General features: G+C 50.5%; 5 protein-coding genes across 5 annotated transcripts; 3 read left to right on the forward strand and 2 right to left on the reverse strand.

Annotated features, from left to right (window-relative positions):
• Positions 1-2,957: 2,957 nt before the first annotated feature.
• Positions 2,958-4,582, forward strand: N7468_009699 (uncharacterized protein; the record flags this gene model as incomplete). Its single annotated transcript, XM_058478995.1, has 4 exons — positions 2,958-3,447; positions 3,509-3,663; positions 3,718-3,775; positions 3,840-4,582. 4 exons carry the CDS (start codon positions 2,958-2,960, stop codon positions 4,580-4,582), a joined length of 1,446 nt encoding a protein of 481 aa, XP_058327325.1.
• Positions 4,583-5,219: 637 nt separating this feature from the next.
• On the reverse strand, positions 5,220-10,499 carry N7468_009700 (DNA topoisomerase 2; the record flags this gene model as incomplete). The annotated part of the gene is made up of 3 exons (XM_058478996.1): positions 5,220-9,971; positions 10,043-10,345; positions 10,416-10,499. The coding sequence occupies 3 exons, from the start codon at positions 10,497-10,499 to the stop codon at positions 5,220-5,222; spliced, it is 5,139 nt and encodes a 1,712-aa protein (XP_058327326.1).
• Positions 10,500-12,766: 2,267 nt separating this feature from the next.
• N7468_009701 (putative GTPase activating protein (Evi5)) lies at positions 12,767-15,632 on the forward strand (the record flags this gene model as incomplete). The annotated part of the gene is made up of 4 exons (XM_058478997.1): positions 12,767-13,141; positions 13,215-14,185; positions 14,263-15,213; positions 15,263-15,632. The coding sequence occupies 4 exons, from the start codon at positions 12,767-12,769 to the stop codon at positions 15,630-15,632; spliced, it is 2,667 nt and encodes an 888-aa protein (XP_058327327.1).
• Positions 15,633-16,320: 688 nt separating this feature from the next.
• Positions 16,321-17,232, forward strand: N7468_009702 (uncharacterized protein; the record flags this gene model as incomplete). The annotated part of the gene is made up of 4 exons (XM_058478998.1): positions 16,321-16,325; positions 16,381-16,519; positions 16,574-16,692; positions 16,749-17,232. The coding sequence occupies 4 exons, from the start codon at positions 16,321-16,323 to the stop codon at positions 17,230-17,232; spliced, it is 747 nt and encodes a 248-aa protein (XP_058327328.1).
• Positions 17,233-19,455: 2,223 nt separating this feature from the next.
• N7468_009703 (GTPase domain-containing protein) lies at positions 19,456-20,663 on the reverse strand (the record flags this gene model as incomplete). Its single annotated transcript, XM_058478999.1, has 3 exons — positions 19,456-20,360; positions 20,417-20,526; positions 20,584-20,663. 3 exons carry the CDS (start codon positions 20,661-20,663, stop codon positions 19,456-19,458), a joined length of 1,095 nt encoding a protein of 364 aa, XP_058327329.1.
• Between the last annotated feature and the right edge of the window lie 320 nt (positions 20,664-20,983).

Genomic DNA, 20,983 nt, shown 5'->3' on the forward strand with positions numbered 1-20,983 from the left:
TGGCAATTCCGTCTTTACCTTCTCGAATATCTGTTCCTTTTTACGTCACCCCAAATTTTGTCTACTTTCAGCATCCTCTTCTGACCCCTGCCCATTCTTGTTTCGGGTTCATATTGTTCCATCACAGCTACCGTATGAGGGTTTTAAAAAATTTGCCTTTTTTCCATAGTTCCGATGTATCTCTGCAATCACGAGTAAACTTTTCATGAGTAAATCCGACGGTTCACCCTCTATGCAGTTACCAACCTAATGCGTCAGATAGCACGGCCTTTTCCAGGATATGGAAAGCAGCACGAAGCCACCTTGTACTCCAGAACATGAGCCTCGACCTCGGAAAAACTGGCGCTGCCCGGCCTCGTGAGTAACGACGTCCTCTCCGTGCGAGGACCGTTGAGTTTCACTCCGCATCGCAATCCGGGCCGGGCCGGACGTCCAACCGTGTCGTTTTCTGTTTCGAAGTTCCTGCTGTGGGAAGAGTCTTCGGTTTCTCTTACCCCGGATTATTAGTTGCACGAGGGCCGTTTCATGGGAGAGGGGAGGAAGGAATTTCACAGGTCGATTTGGAAGGGCCTTGAACTCCATTGCTTTCTAGTATCTTATAGTATCAGATCAGCTATTCTGATCGGGCATACATGCGTCACTGGCGTGGCTCGCCGGCTCTTGCAGGGATTGTAGGAAGGATTGTGGTTAGTACGGTGCCTGAATCGACGTCCTCGAGCCAGGTAGCCTAGGGGTTAGGTGCACAACCAACCGCTGCGTTTGACTTCATGGAAAAGCGGTGGAATGACTCTAGAGGATAATGACATAGAATCACAGAATCGGAACCCTGGATTTCGGGATGCTGGCTACTCCTTCCATAAACCAGTGGCACGATGGCTTCTGAAGGGCTCGTGCCCCGAAGTATTTGCCCATCAAGGTCTCCTTCCTCGTTTCCCAGAAAGCCGCTGTTAGAGACAGGCTGAGCAGCTTTACCGCTCTTTTCGGCCCAGTATCAGCCATAATTTGCCACTTGTTATGTCACTGGTAATGTCTAAGACAGTAGGGCTCCCCCCCTATTCTCTGGAGGCGTTGCAAGGTTTCAGACTCACCCCGGGAGTAACTCCAAATCCGTCTCTGATAAAGGGTGAATTGGAATAACACCGACTCATAGCTAGGGTCAGTGAAAAATGCACTTATGCCTCTGCATGTGGCATTGGGAACAGTAGATACTGAAATGGAGTCAAATAGCTGCTGCCATCATAGGGAATGCTGTGCGCTGGTACTCCGAGGAAACCGATCGTACTTGGGCCGTATAGACTTTTCCCTGCCATTCAGAACTCATCTGGCCATTTGCTGGAGTATAATCGTACAATGGGGTGAGAATGTTGCAGAGTGGACTGGCCAGTCAAGTCAATGTGCCATAGTGGTGGATGAGCCAATCTAGACCATGAACTAAGGAACACTGAGCTCTAAAAAGCCACAAAAGTGTAAGCCCTCCTGCAAAGAAGGATGCATGGAAGGTTCTCTAAACGAGGACAGTGACAGAAGCTCCACCTAGGCCACGATCTCCAAAGAGCGGTCTCCTCCCGAGAGCTTTGATCTTTGGCGTTCGGCTATGTGGCATGTTTATCATTAAGACATATCCACTGACCTCCGCAGATGCTCTTTCTTTGAAGAAAAAGAAAAGTAGATCCCCGTTATTTACCCTTCCAGCTGCATGTATACTGCATCTGTGAGAGGGCATTGTTTTAGCATGCTCGACCCCGTGGGACTAAAACTTCGTGGGCCCCCAGAGAGGCCACCTTTGTCCTCTCTACACAATTCTCCAGGTAATAGCTCTGAAGGACTCGCCAGAGGTCCATGCAGCTCGCCGCCTTAGCAGAGAGACGCTCCCCCGAAGGCAAAAAGAGGGATAGGGGGGAAAGGCAGGCTGCAGCTTCCCGCAAAGTGGTCTCAGGCCCCTTTCATGCTCGTCTTGTCGAGCCAGCATGAGGCAAGAATCCAATGTGATTGGTGCTCGGAGGAGAAATCCTAGATCTCCGGGGTCTGCAGCACCTTGTAGCCGTTAGTGCAAGGCGCAAAACCCCCTCGATCTAATATGGGCCAACGAGGGTTGATATCGGAAGCCTATTCCGATCTATCGAGACTGCGGCAATATAGGTGTTCCTGGTATCTTCACGATGTCCACCAGGGTCTATATTGCAGAATTAGCAGGCGTTTGACGATAGCTTTGTCTTGTGCAGACTGCCGCAACGGCCTGTTTGTATGCATGATGTGATGCCCAGCGCAGCGGTATTGCTCCATCACCGCCGCAGGAGGCTCACATGGAAGTAACGGGCTGCATCTAGTGGGCTGCTGGGCCTTGGGTACCCACATTGGGACGGTGAAACGAAGCCTCGAAGTCAGAGAGGCAGAATGTCTCATTTGCTGGTAATGCTGGCCTTGACATCATGGAATAGACGAATATCGAGAGTAAAGAAGCATTGCACCTGGGAGGGGAGAGATAAACAGGTGGCCAGTCGCGTAATGGAACTGCAACCTGAGATGGACCTACGAATGCAATTGGATCCTTCATAGATTCAAGGCTGCAACACAGCAACCTTCTCCAAGAATAAAGGCCTCTCTACCTTTGGATGGGATCACGCAAACACTGTACTCACCCTCTCGCGTAAAGGGCCAAACCAACAAAGAGTCACGGGCTTCGCTATATCAGACCAGAAGGACTTTGTCTCGTGTCAAGGAAAGAGTCGTCAATGCTCTGTTTTTTTTGGTTTTTCTTGGTTTTTTTCTCTTTTCTGGAAAACGCCATTTGTTCCACAGCTTTTCCATTTCGTTTCTCAATTGCCCCGCCATACTTCTTCGTTCTCCTCGACACCTTCGTTCTTAGTCCTCCCAATTCCATCTTCTCTATCACAACCTTTTCTCTATTTTGTCTTTTCTTCGAGATCTCCTGGCCTTGACCTTGGCTGCGGACCATCATGGCCGCTATCAAAGATCTTTTGAATCCCATCACGGAGGATCCCGATGCCTGTCCTTCGTTCTTGATGCGCCACATCCAGCGCCAAGGTGTCAAGCTATCTGATACCATCCAACAAGCTTCCAACAGCCAGCACACCTCCGTCGCCAACCATTTTCCTGTTTCTGTTGCCAACTCTACTCAGCCATCCAACGTCCAGCAGGCTTCCCGCAACCACCAAGCCTCTAACACTCGCCAGAAGAAACCCAAGGGCGTCAAAGATGCACCAATTTTCCGCCTTGGCCCGACTACTGGTGTCGTTCGCTATGCTCCACATGAGGCACGCGATCAGCGCTTGACTGCCATCTATGAGCGGTTCAGACTCTATCCCATGAACCGGCAGCTCCGTGACGGAACTCGTGAGGGCAACATTGTCGATTACCCTCGCCCAATTCCTTACCAGAGCGAGAAGAAGGATTTCTATCAAAAGACTGGCCGGGACAGCTTCCATGGTAAGTCTTCTTGCCTCATGCTTCGTTTTGACGGTAAGAAAATGAAACTTATCATCCCCAGTCTTCCAGTATACCTTCAGCCTCCCTGGCAGTGACGACAAGTGGACAGTCATGTGGGACTACAATATCGGCCTTGTTCGAACCACCCATCTGTTCAAGTGCATGGAGTTTGCCAAGGCAAGGATCCTTTATAGCTCCTCTTCAAATGTTGAAGCCGTGCTAACGACGGCACTTGATGAATAGACCGCCCCTAGCAAGGTAATGGCGCAGAATGAAGGCTTGCGTGATATTTGTCACAGCATCACCGGAGGTGCCCTGGCTGCCCAAGGTTCGTTGGTTCTTCACCCTTCATATTCATGCATGAAACTCACACTTCCGTTTTTGCTTTCTAGGCTACTGGATGCCCTTCGAAGCTGCGAAGTATGTCGCTTCTCGCTTCTGCTGGGATATTAAGGAAGTCTTGATTCCTATGTTTGGCCATGATTTCCCGGACATGTGCCAGAAGCCCAAGGAACGCACGACCAAGATCACAATTCCCCAGACCATCATCTGCACGGAGCGGGATCGTGCCAGAGAGTTCCGCCGCCTGGAAATGGGCCAAGCGCAAGCTGGACAGGGCCCGGAGCCTGCACCCACTCCTGCTCCGGTGCTCCCTCGCACAAGCAATGCACACAGTCCTGCGGACTCGAACCCGTCGCCCCCGCACTACGAGTCCCGTTCCAAGTATGCCCGCAACTCCTACTCAGACAGTGTTGCCAGTGCTCGTGGTTCCTCTTCGGGGCCCTCTTCTGAGGCTTCTCTGAGCCCGGTTCGTGGTGCTTGGAACCCAGTCAATGCGCCCCATCGTGCCCATGGACGTCGATCCTTGGTACTGCGTTCCCGGGAGGAGCAGGAAGCTCGTCGTTCGCAGGAGCTGAGAGAATTTGAGGAGCTTGACGAGGTGGACGAGGGAGACGTTGACCGAGACCCTGGCTTCCGCCACGAAGTGGATGCCGCCCAGGCTCTGATCACCATGCATATGCATGAGGTCGGGGCTAACAGTGGCAGCCCTTCTTCCGTGGTGGAGTCCATGGCTCCCTGGACCCGCTCTTCAGGTGCTACCTGTGAGAAGCGCAAGCGTCGCGCCTCGCTGTGACGAGAGGGGATGGCATGATGGAGGTTGGGTATTTCTCGCTTTGATTACAACCTCTCGTTCCCGTCCTCCGCCTCAAGAGTCGAAACCTTCCTTCTTCCTGCTTCTTCCTGCTTCTTCGGACGGATGATTCTTTTCGGTTATTTTTGTGGCATGGTAGGGGCTTTCTTTTTCTCTTTGGGTGTGGCGGTTTGCTTCTAGGCGCATGATCTAGATTGGGGTGGTGTTTCTGGGCGGCATTTCTGTAGGAGGGAGAATTTATGTTTTCTAAGATCTTCAACGATGACGATAGTGCGAATCAGAGATTACTTGTGAGCTGCCACGCGAGATGCTCGGTAGATATAACCTACGCAAGGGCTTTTCAAGATCAGGCACAAGAAAATCCTCCGAATAATCAAGTAGCATGACACCGATACCATTTACTGCACGATCCTAGAGAAACCTCGATGATAGGAAATGCGTTGAAGTCTTGCAACCGATGGCCGGCCCCGCCGGTCACTATAATGGAATACAAAAAGAAAACGCGGTGGAGACGAAGACAGAAAGTAAGGAAATAGATCATATGAAATCACTGCACTGTAATCTGGGCATGACTCCCCCCGACAACCAACCCTCAAAACGCCCTTGAAGCACAACTAATCTAGTCACTCTCTGCGTCTTGGAAATCATCCTCCGACTCCTCTTCTTCCGCTTCACTTCCGTCCTCCTCGTCCTCATCGTCGTCTTCGATCACATAGGATTTCTTAGTCTGCGATGCCGTCCGACGAGACGGCCGGGCAGCAGCAGCTCGACGGGGAGCAGCAACTGGTTCGACGTCATCGTCGTCTGAGCCCTGGTCAGGTTTGCCAGCTGGAGAGTCTAAGATATCATTGGCCATGGCATCAATCTCATCCTCCGAATAGTCATCAGCTAGCTTCTTCTTAGGGGCCTTGGCTTGCTTGGAGGCATAAGCTTTAGCAGCGGGGGACAAGACTCCTGGAGCAGGCTTGGCAGCTTGTTTAACGGGTTCCTTCTTTGGACGACCACGAGCCTTCGGGGCCGACGCAGCCGACGCGGCCTTGGACTTTGCTGATGCCTTGCCTTTCTTGACTGGGACTTCTTCCTCGTCCTCTTCGTCTTCGTCGTCCTCGACACGAGAGGCCTCCTTCGGCTTTACTTGGAGAGAGCGCCGACGGGGCGAGTTTGCAGGAATAAGCTTACTGTAGTCGGTCTCATCCGTCTCTCTGTCGTTGGCTTTGGACTTGGATGAGGGCATTAGACTAGCACTGCTTCCAGCCCGGGAGCGCTCTGAGAAAAGCTGGCGAGATTCCAAGTCTCCACCACCAATGCCCTTCACCATTTGGCTGACGTCTCCAAGAAGATCATCCCCATTGTCGCTGTCAGAATCATTGCCTCCAGCATAATTGACGGGAGGCTTGCGGGCACGACCTGTCGAAGTCTTGGGGGCCTCCTTCGCAATCTCTAAGAAGTCGTCATCTGAATCATCCAGCTTTGGTTTTGGCTTTGGCCCACGTTTCGCTATGGGCTTGGGCTTAGGTGCAGGCTCTGGCTCATCATCCAAATCAATGATATCATCTGCCGCCTTGGGCTTAGAATCAATGTCCATGACATCTTCCGCGTCTTCTTCATTTGCCAGTGGTATTGCCGGCTGGGCTGCTCTCTTTGCCGGTCCGCGGGATTTCTTGGGAAGCACCTCCATATCGAAGTCAAAGTCGCTGTCTGAGTCACCCCCGTCGCCGCTAGGAGGCGGCGGTGTGGGCTTGTTGGAACTTTTGAGGAAATTGGCGAGGCTATTCGTAGGCTGTGCTCCCTTCTTCTTTGCCGCCGCGGCCTTCTTTGCCTTGGGAGCTCCAAAGTCCTCGTCATCAGGATCATCGCCATTCGCAGCCTTTCGCTTACGAGCAGCACTGGCCTTGGAACCGGTACCGACCATCAACTTAGACGATGCACGTCGGCCGGCGTTGGCCGCCTTGCGCGAGCGACGCTCCTCATCCTCCAGCTGGAATCGCCATTCGTTGATGAAGTCATCCAGATCCTTGGTCCAGATTTCCTCCTTGGAGAGCTTGATCAAAGCGTCGATTTCAGTCTCACGATCGCCAATCTGGCGACGAAGTCGCTCAACGCGCTCGAGGGTCAGCGACCAGATGGGCATGCCAAGCAAATAGTCATAGCCGTTTGACATCTTCTCGATTTCCTTGTCTTCCTGTTCGCCTTCCTCGAGGAAAGGCTCATCCTCGCCCATCTTGACCGCCTCGGCCACCTTGGGGAATGACTTGAAGCCCTTCTCCCGGAGCTCAGTGATGAGGATGGCCTTTTTCTTCTTAGAAATGACCAACTGGCCTTCAACGATCATGAGAATGAAACGGGCCTGGTTCGTCAGCTTTTCCAGCTCACGCTGAAGCTCTGACAGTTGGTGCTGCTTGCGACGTTCGTAGTACTTCAGACGAACAGTGTAAAAGTCCTTCAAAATATCATCCACTGTGGCATACTTAGTGATACGACCTTCCGCGTCGAATGCGACCAAATTGGTTGTGGCAATAGTTTTCGAAAGCTTGAATTTTTCTTCCAAGCCTTCGGAAAGGGCAGTCTTCATGTTCTTCTCGTCAAGCTGGATAACAAAGTGAACCTTGCTGTGGGTGTTGTAATCTTTGTAGTCCTTGATGAACGAAGGAACCTTCTCAGCCTTGATGATCTCCTCCAGCTTATCCTTGAAATCTTGGGTCCAAACACGGATGGGCAACTCGGTGATCTCGACCTCCTTGTCGCCGGTCTCTCTGATTATACCACTGAACTTGTAGCGGTCACCGCCGATCGCGACAACCTCGCCAGTGAACCCACGGAACCATGGTTGCATTGGCTCGGGGGTCTCTCCTCTCATCAAAGCCTTGAGGTTCTTCACGATATCTTCGGGATTGTAGTTCGGAATGTTGGAGCTCCATCCCGTTCCAATACCATCAGCACCGTTCACCAGAACCATAGGAACCACGGGCATGTAAACCTCAGGCTCAATCTTCTTGCCATCATCCTCATTGTAAGTCAAAAGGGGCTCATCTGCGGGATGGAAGATTTTGCGAGCGAATGGAGACAGCCGGGTGTAGATGTAACGAGCACTGGCACAATCGGCTCCACCTTGAAGACGACTACCAAAGTTTCCGCTAGGCTCAAGACAGTTGATGTTGTTGGAGCCAACAAAAGTCTGGGCTAGACCAACGATGGTTTGCTGGAGCGAAGTTTCACCATGGTGGTAAGCAGTCATTCCGGAGACAAGACCAGCCAATTCAACGACTTTCATATCTTTCTTCAAATTTCTGCGGAAGCAGGTGTATAGGACCTTACGTTGACCAGGCTTCAATCCATCGATCACGGAAGGGATAGAACGCTGATTGTCAGCCATACTGAAGAGAATCAGTTCCTTGTTGATGAAATCGGTGTACGAGATCTTGGCGGAGGAGTGGTCGAGGAACGTGCCCGGTTTGAATTGGCGCAGCCATTCTTTTCGCTCGTCGGCCTTCTTCTTCGCAAACGCCAGTTCAATGAGTTCAGCTTCGTTGTCCTGCATGACGTGGAACTCCTTCAAGTGGCGATCAAGGTCTCGGAAGTATGCTTGAGCATCTTCAGTGGAACTGGTTCCCAGACCCTTGTAGTACTTGTGATCCCAGCCGCGTTCGTCTCGGTGTTCTTCCAGCCATGCTTCGTACTCGGGCATGGTGAAAAATGACTTTTGCTTACTGGGGTTCTTTGGATCACCTTTCCAGACCTTGATGATAGGGGTGATGAACTCAATGAGGAACTCCGGGATTTTCAGCAAGCTAGGGAATTGAGCTTGGAGGAAGTTGATAAGCAGCCCCTTGATGTGACTACCGTCATGATCTTGATCGGTCATGATCATGAGATGGCCATATCGAAGACCCTTGGTATCGGTATACTCTTTCTTGTGTTGCAGACCTATGAAATTCTTAATGTTTTGAATTTCTGCGTTCTTGGATATTTGGTCGAAAGAAGCATCGCGGACGTTCAGCAGTTTTCCACGGAGGGGGAAAACACCGAACAAGTCAGGCCCGACAACAGCACGTCCGGCCATGGCCAGACCCTTGGCGGAGTCACCTTCGGTCAAAATGAGGGTGCAGTGGTGACCCTCGCGAGTACCAGCCTTGTTGGCCTCGACTAGCTTAGGGTTGCTCATACGGGACCGGCGGCCAGTATCACCCTTCTTCAGAATTTGGTCCGCTTTCTGCTCTGCAAAATGCAGAATGTTGGTCATCACAGGGGTCTTTAGAACTTTCTTGTAGAAATCCTCCTCCAAGACACATTTGCTGCCGAACTGGCTGACCTTTGTAGTCAATTGTTCCTTAGTTTGCGAAGTGAAAGCCGGGTTGACGATCGAGGCGTTCACAAAAATGAAGATGTGATTCCGGATCTGCGCAGTCTTGAGTGTGGCACCGCTTTTGTTCTTTTTCTTGACTTGATCCGCAAGTCGATTGCAGATCTGGTCGGCAATGTAGTTGACATGTGTTCCGCCAGATGTGGTTGCAATTGAGTTGACGAATGAAACTTGCTGGAAGGCGCCGTCCGACACAGCAAAACCGATTTCCCAACGAGGATCGGGCGAGCAGGTGATGATCTCGTCTTTGGCGGGGGGGCCATCGTCACCACGCTCCATGCGGATAGCCTTGGTATACATCTCCATGTACTTGCGGAAGTTCTTGATTGGAACCCGAACGCCATTCAGCTTCACATTCACATTCGCGGTACCAGCCAAATCATAAACACGCCGCTTGACAAGAGCTTCAAAATCATCATCTATGCCATCCATGCCGAATTTCGCAAAATCGGGCTTGAAGGTGACCTTGGTGTAGTCACTGCCCTTGCTAGCAGCGGTGATTTTGGCCTTGCCCATCTTGCTCATGTTGTCTGTCCAGGTTTGGACGTACTTCTTTTTCTGGTTCGAATCCACTGTTTCAAGAACAAATTCAGTTGAGAAAACGTTACAGAGCTTAGCACCAAAACCATTTCGGCCACCAGTCACTTTCTGCTGGGTGTCGTCGTAGTTGGAGGAGGTAAGAAGGTGTCCAAAAATCAACTCAGGAACGTAGATCTTCTCCTTGGAATGAATCTCAATTGGAATACCACGTCCATCGTTCCACACACTGATCTCACCCGCCTCCCGGTCGATTGTGACCCGAATCTCGCTCATGCTTGCGTCGTTATGTTTGTTGTCGGCGGCGTTGACGACAATCTCATCGAAGATCTTGTAGAGACCAGGAACGAACGACACATTGCGAAACTCCATGGACTCTGTCTCAGAGTTGTAGACCCACATTTGTTGTACAGTGCGTTCGACCGAGCCGATGTAGGTATCAGGACGTTTGATGATGTGTTCGAGCTGCGTGAGCTATAGACGAAAATACACGTTAGGATACAAAAGCCATACAAGTGTATATTTCGTTTTCCGTTGGACCTCACCTTTTGATACTTGTCTGCAGCATTCCCCTCCTTCTTGTCTCCTCCATCTTCGAACGACTCATTTTCAACATCCGCAAGAGGCTTCGAACCCGCGCGCTTAGCGGTAGCAGCCTTCTTCGCCTTGGGAGGAGTTTGAGAGAGCGAGTCATCATTATCTGAGATTTGAGCATCAGAGACCTCATCTTCCGAGTCAGCTGGCGCCTTCTTCTTCGCTGGAGCCTTGGCTTTTGGTTTTGCAGGTGCCTTCTTAGGCGCAGCAGCTTTCTTGGCTGCCGGCTTCTTGGCCGCAGCCTTCTTTGCAGCCTGTTTCACAGCCATTAGCAAATTGATTAACGGGCGAGGGGAATTGATGAATAAGAGTCAGGAAACATACAGGGGCTTCGTCCGGAACAAAGTCAGAGCTTCCTCCGTCACTGTTCATATCAAAGAGAGAATCGTCCATGATGGAGTCGTCCATGATGGCGAGGCCTCAAAGATTGAGGGGGGGGTGTTTGATCAGCGAGCGACAGTTGAAAGCAGTTCAGACGGCGGAAAGGACAAAGGCCAGCATAGTCGGAATGGAAGCAAATGAGGGAAAGGGGAGCCCAAACGCGAGTGGGCATTGTTGACCCAAAAAGAAAACGCGCCTGCTGCAGATGCGGGATCGGGCTTGGGCGGTCAGGGGCTCACCGCCCGGGCCACATTGCTCCACTTCTGCTCAATGCGGAATTTCCAAAACAATAAACAAGTCGCTCAAGCGGCATTATTTTCGCGTTCTCCGTAACAAACAAAGCCACTGCTGGTCTATATATAGCGCTCTTCCTACAATGCGGGGATAAGCCACCAGGCATGGCCTGAGTACTAGATATGGATGCTCTTCACAGTACTAAAAGGCATATGAGAATTTTAGAAACAGTGTGGGGTTTATGTCAATGAAAAGGGTAATTTCGCTATATATATATCCGCCTCATGTTTGCCGTTTTTGGTCGCTCTAAATTAAGATGTGACTTGGACCCTTTAGCTTATTTTCATCGGTTTATCATTCTGATAAGCCAAGATTGTGCTTCAACCTGTTCAATCCTCAATTCAGAAGTAGGCTTTCTTTAAACGACTGTGCCCTTCGCTACTACTACTGCGTAGTAGTAGCGTTAGTGCTGGAGGTAGCCCGGGAAAGGATAGGTGTGTCCACCACAAGGATGAACCTTAGAACTTACCGTAGATCTGAGAAGAAAGAATCCTTACCTTGGCAATTTCGGAAGCTTTCAAGTTTACAGTCAAGGTTGGATACTGGTAAAGCAATCATGAAAGGGCCTGAATAAGAATCACATCGAAAATGAGAGGATTGACCAATTGGTGCCCCTAAGGGAATATTCCAGGTTTCCGGTGCGCTACAAGGACAAATGCTTCTACTCGTATGACTGGCAACTTGAACTGCCATGGTGTATGGATTAGAGAGTGTAAGTAAAAATTCCTCCTTGTAGCATGTAACTGTTCTTAAGGACTGGGAGTCAAATTGAGGCTGGCCATTCTAATTACTTCGAGCCCAACAAAGTACATGCTCTGGGTGCTGATCCCTTCTTCATCCATAGCTTCGGCTAGAACTAGAAGCAGAGCCCTGACCAAGGCTAGACCTGGTTGCAAATAGGTGGTGATCTCCTATTTGTCAAGTCCTCAAGCTTAGTAAATCATTCCGGTTTCCGAAAGCTCCATTGCGGCCCGGTGGGATAAAAAAATATCGTCGGTTGTACAGTAGATCCCTGGAAAAGGGGGAGCGGCGGGGAAATGGCGGGTGTTCAACCTCCAAGTTTTACCCTCCAGCCCCTCCGTTCATCTGCATCATTAGGATCATTTCTGCAGGATCTAAATCCCCAGCACTGTATTTGTAAGGAAACAGGAATATTGTTAAGATGAAACGGCCATGTAACTGCTAGGGATGGGTACTGTATTAAGAACCAATTAAACGGACCAGGACTTATCAGCCGCCAATAGGATTAATTTAAAGTTACAGGAGCGGAACCCCCCCTGTATTTGTATGACAGCTCACGAGGGTAGCGCTCTGGTGATTTGAGAAGGCTTGCAGCGCTGCAGGAACCAACCATCTGCAGGCCCGGGCCCTAGGGCAATCAGCAAGGATGGCGGGCATAATGAGGTGGCAGATTGCTATCTACGCGTCCAATCGCGTTATGATTGGAGGCGATAAGGTGATGGCGGGGAGAAGAATCCATGGAACTGCGATCGGGGGAACGCGACCAGGGACGCCAAAGTCCCGCATCGTAGTTCAGGGGAAGACGTCGTAGAACGCTCTATCAGAACCGGTAAAACCAGTTGGATATGGAGAGTCAGTGCATGTGCTCCTCTTCTAGGGGTACAGATGCAACAAGTGTCAGACAGTCCGGTGTGTGAGGGCTGATCGACGAGGTCGAGAGCGGGGTGGGGGGATGGGAACGACGCCAACCAGACACTAAAAAAGGGGCGCTAGCGAATAGTCGTAGTGCCACTTTTAACCCCCTAAACTCCTGCCTCTCATTTTTCTTCGCGAACATCATTCATTACCAGGATCTATTTTCGCCTGGAGTTGTCTTCTACGGTGCTGGCTCACCCCGAGGTAGCTATTCCCCCTGAACTGCCTGGGACGTGCGAATGCTAATTAGGGTTGGTTAGACATGAAGCATATCGGCAAGCGCATTACCATTCTTCCTCTGATTCACACTTATTTGCAAAAGCTTCAATTTCGCCCAAGCCACCATGTCCGAATCCACGCCCACGTCGCCTGTGCAACCTGCGCCTAACCACGACTCAATGGTGACCGTGTCGCTATCCGACATCCAATCCAACTCGGAGCATACCCAGCCGGACTGGCAATCCCTCGATATACCTTCCACCCCGGTAGAATCCACTCCGGAATATGTATCGGACGCCAAACAAAATCGGGTCGAGTCTCTCGGTCCTATGCCACTTCAGGATGCCGCAAAGACCACATTTGTCCCTACCGATGGCCCTCCGACCCCAACGATAACGAACCAGAGTATTGTGGAGGAGGAAGAGCCCGAAAAAGATGTCGACTGGGAGCATCTAGATAAGACAGAGGAGCAGGAGCCACGTGGCGAGGGTTCAGATGATGTGAGTTGGCTTCGCGAACATTCTTGCCCTTGTGGAATGGAACTCTTGACTAACCTCGGGTGGAACTCTCTAGTCAACCGCCCTTCTATTAGCTCGGCTCGAGCAAGAGAACAATGCCCTAGCCACAGATCCGAAGGCGGGGATCAGTAGTCCTCAGGCTCGAATCCAGTTGCACCAGCGACAATCAAGGTCGCAGTCGTTACATCAAATTAAACGGCTGATCAAGGAACCGACTCGGCATGAGCTGCGTTACTCGCAACTGCAGCCACCGCCAATGACCGAGTTGGAATTCTGGGCTGCGCTCGTGGCAGACTACCCCCAGACAGCACAGCGCCTACCGACTTTGACCTCGAATAAGATCCAGGGAGGTGTGCCGCCGCCATTGCGTGGCGTGGTCTGGCCGAGTTTAGCGGGCGCGCGTGATCCCACATTGGTCGATGAGTTCCAAAGGCTCTCCGGGGAAAGCAGCCCATATGACGGATTAATTGGCAAGGACATCGGTCGCAGCTTTCCTAATGTGGAAATGTTTCGTGACCCCAACGGCGAAGGTCAACAGATGCTAGCCCGGGTGTTAAGATGCTTCAGTCTGTACGATGCAAAGATCGGATATTGTCAAGGCTTAGGCTTCGTGGTCGGGCCTTTGCTAATGCACATGTCAGATGCAGAAGCTTTCTGTGTGCTTGTTCGACTGATGGACCATTATAACTTGCGGACCTGTTATCTGCCGGATCTGTCTGGCCTTCACTTACACGTCTACCAGTTTCAAAATCTTCTTGCCCGACATCGCCCAGCCCTGTTCGACCATTTAGAGTCACTCAATGTGGAACCAGTCTATGTTTCGCAGTGGTTTCTGTCATTCTTTGCAGTGACCTGCCCGCTGCCAATGCTTCTCCGAATTTATGACGTGATTTTCCTGGAGGGGGCCTGCGAGACCTTGATGCGGGTCGCGCTCTCCCTGATGCAGCGGAATGAGAAGAGGATTTTGGCCTGCACCGAATTCGAGGATGTGATGCAGCTTCTGCTCTCAAGAAGCTTGTGGGATACGTATGCTTTTCCCTCTTATGGCGTGACGCGCTGAGATTTGCTCGTGAAAACAAAGACACTGACGATTGTTGACGTAGATACGCCTTCAACGCGGATGACCTAGTCAATGACTTCGTTTCGTTGACATCTCTTGTCACCAAAGAGAGCCTTCAAGCCCTTGAGGCCAATTACAATCACTCTCAGGGTGTCCCGACCGGTATTTCCTTTCCACAGATGCAAGCTGCTGCATCTCGGTTTCTTGGACGCCTGTGGGCTGGTTCCAACTCTCATAACTCAGTCAAATCACTCAATCCCAATAACAGTCCTTCTCGTCCTAACAGCACCATCCGCCGCTCCACTTCAAAACAAAGCATGACATCAACACTCAACTCGATCGAAAGCTCCTCGGATGCAAGCACTGCGCCCACCGAACTGTCCAGTACGGCTACTGTGGATGGCAAGTCAAGGGTTAAATCCAACATGTCTGCCTACCAAAAAGACAGAGATCTTTACACTCAGATCGAAGATCTTCTCATGGCTCTGACCGACCTCCAGCGGCAGAACTCAGATCTCTCTTTGGAATTACAGCAGGAGCGGGAGGAACGTGAGGAAGACCATTCTCTCGCTAAAGAAATGCTTAGCCATATTCAAGAGCAACCTGAAGAGTCCCAGCCGACAGAACTCATTTCGAAAGCGCAAGACCGATTTGCTTCCAATGAACATAAGGAGGCCGCGATTCCCCAGACCAAGCACCAGTTACACGATGATATGATTCGGTGGAAGGAAATGTACGAGCTTGAAGCCGGCAGATGTACTAATCTGTCCCGGCGCATGGACGAATTCGAGAAAGAGAACACGTCGCTGAAGGAAGAGTTGCGCGAGGCCCGTGGTCGGATTCAAGAGGGATACCGGGATAAACAACGCCTGGAGCGATTGAACACGGAACTGCGTTCGATCAAAATCCCTCCGGGACCAAAGACACCCTCCGAGATCAACTCTGCAGATTCTGATACCGCATCTCCTCCGAGAACCTTCCCCTCAAGGACTCCGTGAATTGAAGCTCGTCCGCACCAATTCACAAAAAACACCGGCATACAGCAAACGCACCAGCAGCCTCGGCCTTCAGAGTGTCCTTTCTACAGAAAACAATAAGCCAGCGCCCGACGAAGCTTTGCTGCTGGAGCTGGTGGGGGCGAAGACCGCCGAAGCCGTAGCAAAACAAGAACTCGAGGAGGTCAAGGCCAAGTTGGATTCACTGCGGAAAATGTTCAGTGCAGCTACAGCTCAGCCTGCCTCCAAGGCCGAAAACCGATCTTCATTCCTTGGGCACTCACACTCAAGAGCGAGCATCTCAAAAGCCCCGACCGAGCCCTTGAAGACACCTGCTGCTTCCCATACTGGGGGTGGGGGCTTCTTCAGTGGCTGGGGTCGCCGAGCTCCCACTCCCAGCACCGAGCCCTCTGCATGAGTGGTTCCTACGTTTGTATTGATTTTGTAACTATACCGGTTGAAGCCAAAGGCGCGGACATATGATTATCTTGTAATAGGAGTTCCGGATTTCCTACTGTTGATGTTTTGGAGCCTTCTGTTTGCGTGATTAATACATGACATGATATCCCTCCTCACGATAACCAGAATAGAAGGTGTCTTTCCAGTACAGCCCTGCCCCCAATTATCTGATCCAGTAGCATCGTTCGCACGCCCCCTACGAAGGGCGGAAAGTCCATACGAATACGTTATACGGAGCCCAGGGCCTTGCAGACCCAACAAAGCTTTCCTTTTTATAGACCCTGACGGGGCCCTACAGCCACACGTCACTAAAATTGGCGCGGGGCGGATAAACACCGACATGCCGCTCTTGTACATAGCCAGGAACCGATTTGGGGGCCGGTTCCTGCTTGGTATGCGATCTTGGTTTTGCTATTACCTTGCTGGAGCTCTTTACTATGAGGTACTATGAGGCTGGGGCACTCACGAAACCATTGAATTCTAGTAAGCTCCGGAGGTGAACGCGAAAGCGTGCCAACTTGTGAGGGCTCATACGGTTCCCTTGTGTTCATTCGATCATTTGAATCATACTAATAACTACGTAAATACTGGAGAGTAGCTCTGGACCTTGGATTAAAATATGGGGTCTGAACTTTCAAATTCTCAGCATGGTGTTAGGGATATATGTACTCATCAGAAGAAGTATTGTCTATTCGTGTATCTATTAGGGAATCGAGACCAGCTGGGCCCCCTAAGATTGAAAAGAGCAAGAAGACAAGTAAAATCAAAAAAGTCGATAGAACCAAACAGAAGAACGAAGTGCTGACAGATGTCGTTAAAAGAAAGGCTCTAGAGGAGCCTCACCTGGTGACCTCAAGTGGGCTGGTCCATACTATACCATAAATTATAAACTCTTTACAGAGCAGCGATGAGCGCGTTGATGTCGGACTCAAGAGCCTTGACGGAGTCCTCAATCTCACCACCGCAGACAGGGGACTCGCTGATGATGGGCTGGAGGTATTTCTGGATCAAAGTCAGACGTGGGTCCTATTGCAGATGTACATGAGGGCTTGGGCTTGATTTACCTCGGTGTCAGACTCAAGGAGCTTGGCGACATCGGCGACTCCGCTCAGGTCGTAGTTCTTCAGGAGAGAGCTCTTGGTCGTCAGAGTGTTGACCAGGGTATCCTCATTCTTGATGAGGGTGTTGGCGGCGGCGCACAGGTCCTTTTGGTCCTGCTGGGAGACAGTGCCGGAGCAAGGAAGGTTGGTGCCCTTAGCAAGACCAGTCAGGTTGTCCTTGACACCGTTAACGATAGCCTAGAGATGATTAGCAAGCAGCGCTATACATGTGTGGAGAAGATCTTGTTTAGAACATACCGAGACGAGATCGGCAAGGTTGGTCTGCTTGGACAGAGAGGCGTTGAGATCGCTGAACTCGTTGGCGACGGAGTTGATAGCAGAGACAGCGGTCTGAACACAGCTGGGCTCGCTGTCAGCGGGGACAGGAGCAGCAATGGCAGTGGTAGCGAAGAGAGCGGCGACGATGGGAAGCTTGAACTGCATTTTGGCGGTTGGTGAGGCTCGAAAGTGTTTGAAGATTGAAAGAAGAGGAGATAATGTGTATTGGAAGTGAAGTACTTGACTGTTTTGATCTGGTTGATGGAGAATAAACTTCGATGAGAGCTACGCCTTCTTTATATAACCTCGAAATCATTCAGTTAGTACTATACTGATCAACTCTCTGGCTCTGGACCCTGAGACCCTGCAATGGCCACGAGGTCCCTGCCAAGACCGATCAAAATAGTATCAAGCTGGGGCTGGAGAGCCTACCTTTGGCTAGCTCAGTAAGCCAACACCCTGTCGATGCATGGTCCTAAGCTTGATTCGGCGTGGGGGATCTTCAGTGACTGGAGTTGTCATTGGGTTGGATGCTGCGATCGTCCAAGTTGGTCAAGATCCTCGAGGAGCGCAGGTTCGAAACTGGCCCCAGCGAAATGGCCCCGCCCGACAGTCGACCCCACCCATTAGCGGGATGCCACCCCAAAACCCTCTCTAATTTTGGCCCTTATTCGTATGAGGGCAGCTTCGGTGCGCCATGTCGTATATACTTCGTACGAAGATCTGCGTTCGTGATGGAGTGTGGGGGTGGCATCAAAATCACGCACAGTGAGATTACGCCACAGGTGAAGGCCATACTGATTTCATCCTCAATCCTTCGACATCGCCCCTTGAAGAGTTGCGCCACTAGTGGAGCTATCTTGAAACGATAGTTCAAAGGTTGGAGGTCCCTTTCTCGATCCCCGTGGATCCTGGGTCTTCTCAGGAGTATACTAGGAGCGATGGGCCACCAGCTTAACGATTGATGTGAAGGTGTCGACAAGAAGGATTGACTGGAAATAGAACGCTTTAGAGTCCTAAATTTGAGTCTGCTTAGACACCCTAATTCCAGGGAAATAGTACTGTGCTCCAACTACCGTGATGTCTCGGGAAAGTAATTTTGGGCTGCTTGACCCTGGCTGGGATGCCTCTATCACTACCTGTCGTAAGGGATCTTGATGATTGACGCCAGAAATTTTGTTCGCTGACGGCGAGCAGTGGAAGGGGCCCCAAAGGTTGCTTGGTGGAGCCAGGAGTCTTCCTTCGAACCTTCTGCGCCGATCCACGCTGTGGCAGCCATGCAGGCCTCGCAAAGGAAGACAACGGCGCGCGGGCCCCAAAAGTCCGCTCTGGCTACCTTACCTGAAAGGAAATACCCTGTGTACTATTACTTCTCACGGAATGAATGTTAAGTGAGGCATTCATGGTTGATAGAATACATAAGAAATGCGATTACAACCCACCCCGTTTTCTCAACAGCGTTCAGCACTGGGAGAGAACGCTACTATCGCAGGACTGAAAATCGATGTACTAAAGCGTGTCGGCTGGGAAGGATCCCGCTTGGTTAGTCGGGGAAAGTCGATTCGATCACCGATGAGTGATGCTACCTGAATTTTCGTTCAAGATGCCACCTCCTTACAACGTGCTGGCTATTTTTATGACGAGTTCTGGCAGCGGTTGGTACGCTAAGCCTGCCAGGATTAGCGTGCCGTCTGCCATGCGGTAAGAGGCAGGGATGCCCTGAATCATAATTCCGCCCAGCTTCGTTTCGGGCAGAAGCAGGAGCCGCTGCAGTTATTTTCGCCCTTCAACAGATCGATAGCGTAATCTTCAGTCTTCAGGAGAACCCGAAATACGAACAATCGGGCCGTCGTCGGGTGGAAGTCATTTTCATTGCTCGCGTTGTTCTTGCTTCCCCAGTATCGTTTTAAAAATAATGCAGCTCGCTGATCGGCATCTTCAATTCGGCTATCAGATCTTAGAATTAGCCCTTAGAAACCTTGGCGATCACCGGGACATGGGGACAAAAAGGGAATAAGATGGAATGACCCCTACCAAAGCGCCTATGGTCTTATGTTCTCTCTTCTAGCCTTCTATATGTCCAATTTGTAGGAAAGAGCATTACCCTTGGCCTGAATAAAGCTCGCGGAGAACCCGATGACGCTCATCATGTTTTGATGGATACCAATAAGGAAAAGCTAGTGAAAGGCATGACTGCAATGTAATTTGCTACACAGGAATGATGGAGACCTGGAGACCTGAAATTGAAAAGAAGTAAACATATTCTAGTATATCTCCTGTTCATCTGTCACTCTGGTCGTTGGAACCATAAAAAAGAAGAAGAAGAAAAGAGGCATCAATACAGTATGTAACGAAAGATAGCAAATCGGCATACCATGATGGGTCAAGAGAAATCAAGCTCCTTCATAGAATAGAGCACGTGGAGGAGGAAGGGGGAGACTCGGGGACTGGACTTTCATTGAAAATATCATCCCAAGAATCATTGAAGGAGAACCCCGCCTCATAGAAAGGCTGATAATCGAATTCTTCATCAAATTCGCCAAATGATGGGGAGCGACGGGCATTCGCGGACATGAAAAACCTGCCTGCCTGATAGAGGAGTCTAGCCCAGCGTTGCATGTCTTCCCATTTGACGTTATCCCAGAAGTTACCTTGTCCCGTACCAGAACTATTCGATGATCTCTCTTCTTGAGCATCGGCTGTACCGCTAGATGTGTTTCCGTATTTCAGCCATCTCCCTGCCCGTGTCGTCTCAAGTGTGGCTCCGTTCGCGATCTCAATGTAGATCTGGAGCTTCAAATCCGTGGACCCGCGATAATGGGTTCCGATAAATCTGCGTGCCCGAGTTTGCCTTTCGGAGGCATCTCTGTTGATATGGAGTGTTTGGTAGCCAGGTTCCTTATCAATGAGTCCATGATGATAGATGGCTGCCCCTTTGGAGGTCATTTCTGCAAGCCACGATTTTTTCCAGTCCTCAACATTCTTCAACTTTTCTGCGACTCCATCTGCGTCTAGGCCGTCCCATCTTGTGGTGACAATTGCCACGTTAGGCATGTATTCAAGACCACAGAATAGAGATAACCAGGTCAGAAGAATTTTGGCGGAGGGACTGACCCTTGGTCTCGAAAACGAATCGACGAACAGCACACCGCGGAATTCGACGTAGCTCTGAACAACTGACATAGCCGCCATTAAGCGAAAGAAGACATCCCAGTTGTCAAAGTCAACGGTATTAAATCCAGGCATATCAAGGAAAAGGCAACGCTTATCATTGATGACAGCTGGAACAAGGGCTGTCACCCTCGTACCTGCTGCTAGTCAGCTCCATATAAATTAACAGTGTTAGACCTGATTGAGATCCTACCAGACTCTAATGTGGATCCAATGTAGACATCCTCGCCAGTAATCGATTTGATAAATGACGACTTTCCAACCCCGCCGTCACCGCAAACAATGAAAAGATCCGATCCAACACTGAGGTATATTGTCAGTCTGCAGCCAAATACCATGATGGATTGCTTGCCAACCTACTGTTTTTTTAAGAACTTTAGTGCTTTATCGGTCAGTTTATTAGAAAGGATGTCGGAGAAAATATCCCATCCATTCGTCATGGTGAACTGCGGCGCTCAAATGGAGTATACCAATGATGCACACGGGAATTCAAAGATTGAAGAGGAGGGGTTATCAAGTCCTGCTTCTCAAGCCAGACATTCACATTTCCACGGGGCCTTCGTGGGAGATATCTGGCTCTTTATATGTTCCCATTGACTACAATGGCTGACTCCCATCCTATGTCCATCCCTAGAAAGCAGCCTGGTATCCTTAGTGGTGAAGGAATGAATTTGTGAGGGAAGAACACATTCCATGCTCTTGACCTGCATGTGTTGACTCGCTTCCAAGTATCTTATTGGTGCTTGATATATTTGCAGCT

The sequence above is a fragment of the Penicillium chermesinum genome (genome assembly GCF_028974085.1).
Source record: "Penicillium chermesinum strain IBT 19713 chromosome Unknown utg000007l:1.0-2695246.0:1.0-2697696.0, whole genome shotgun sequence".
Taxonomy (NCBI): domain Eukaryota; kingdom Fungi; phylum Ascomycota; class Eurotiomycetes; order Eurotiales; family Aspergillaceae; genus Penicillium; species Penicillium chermesinum.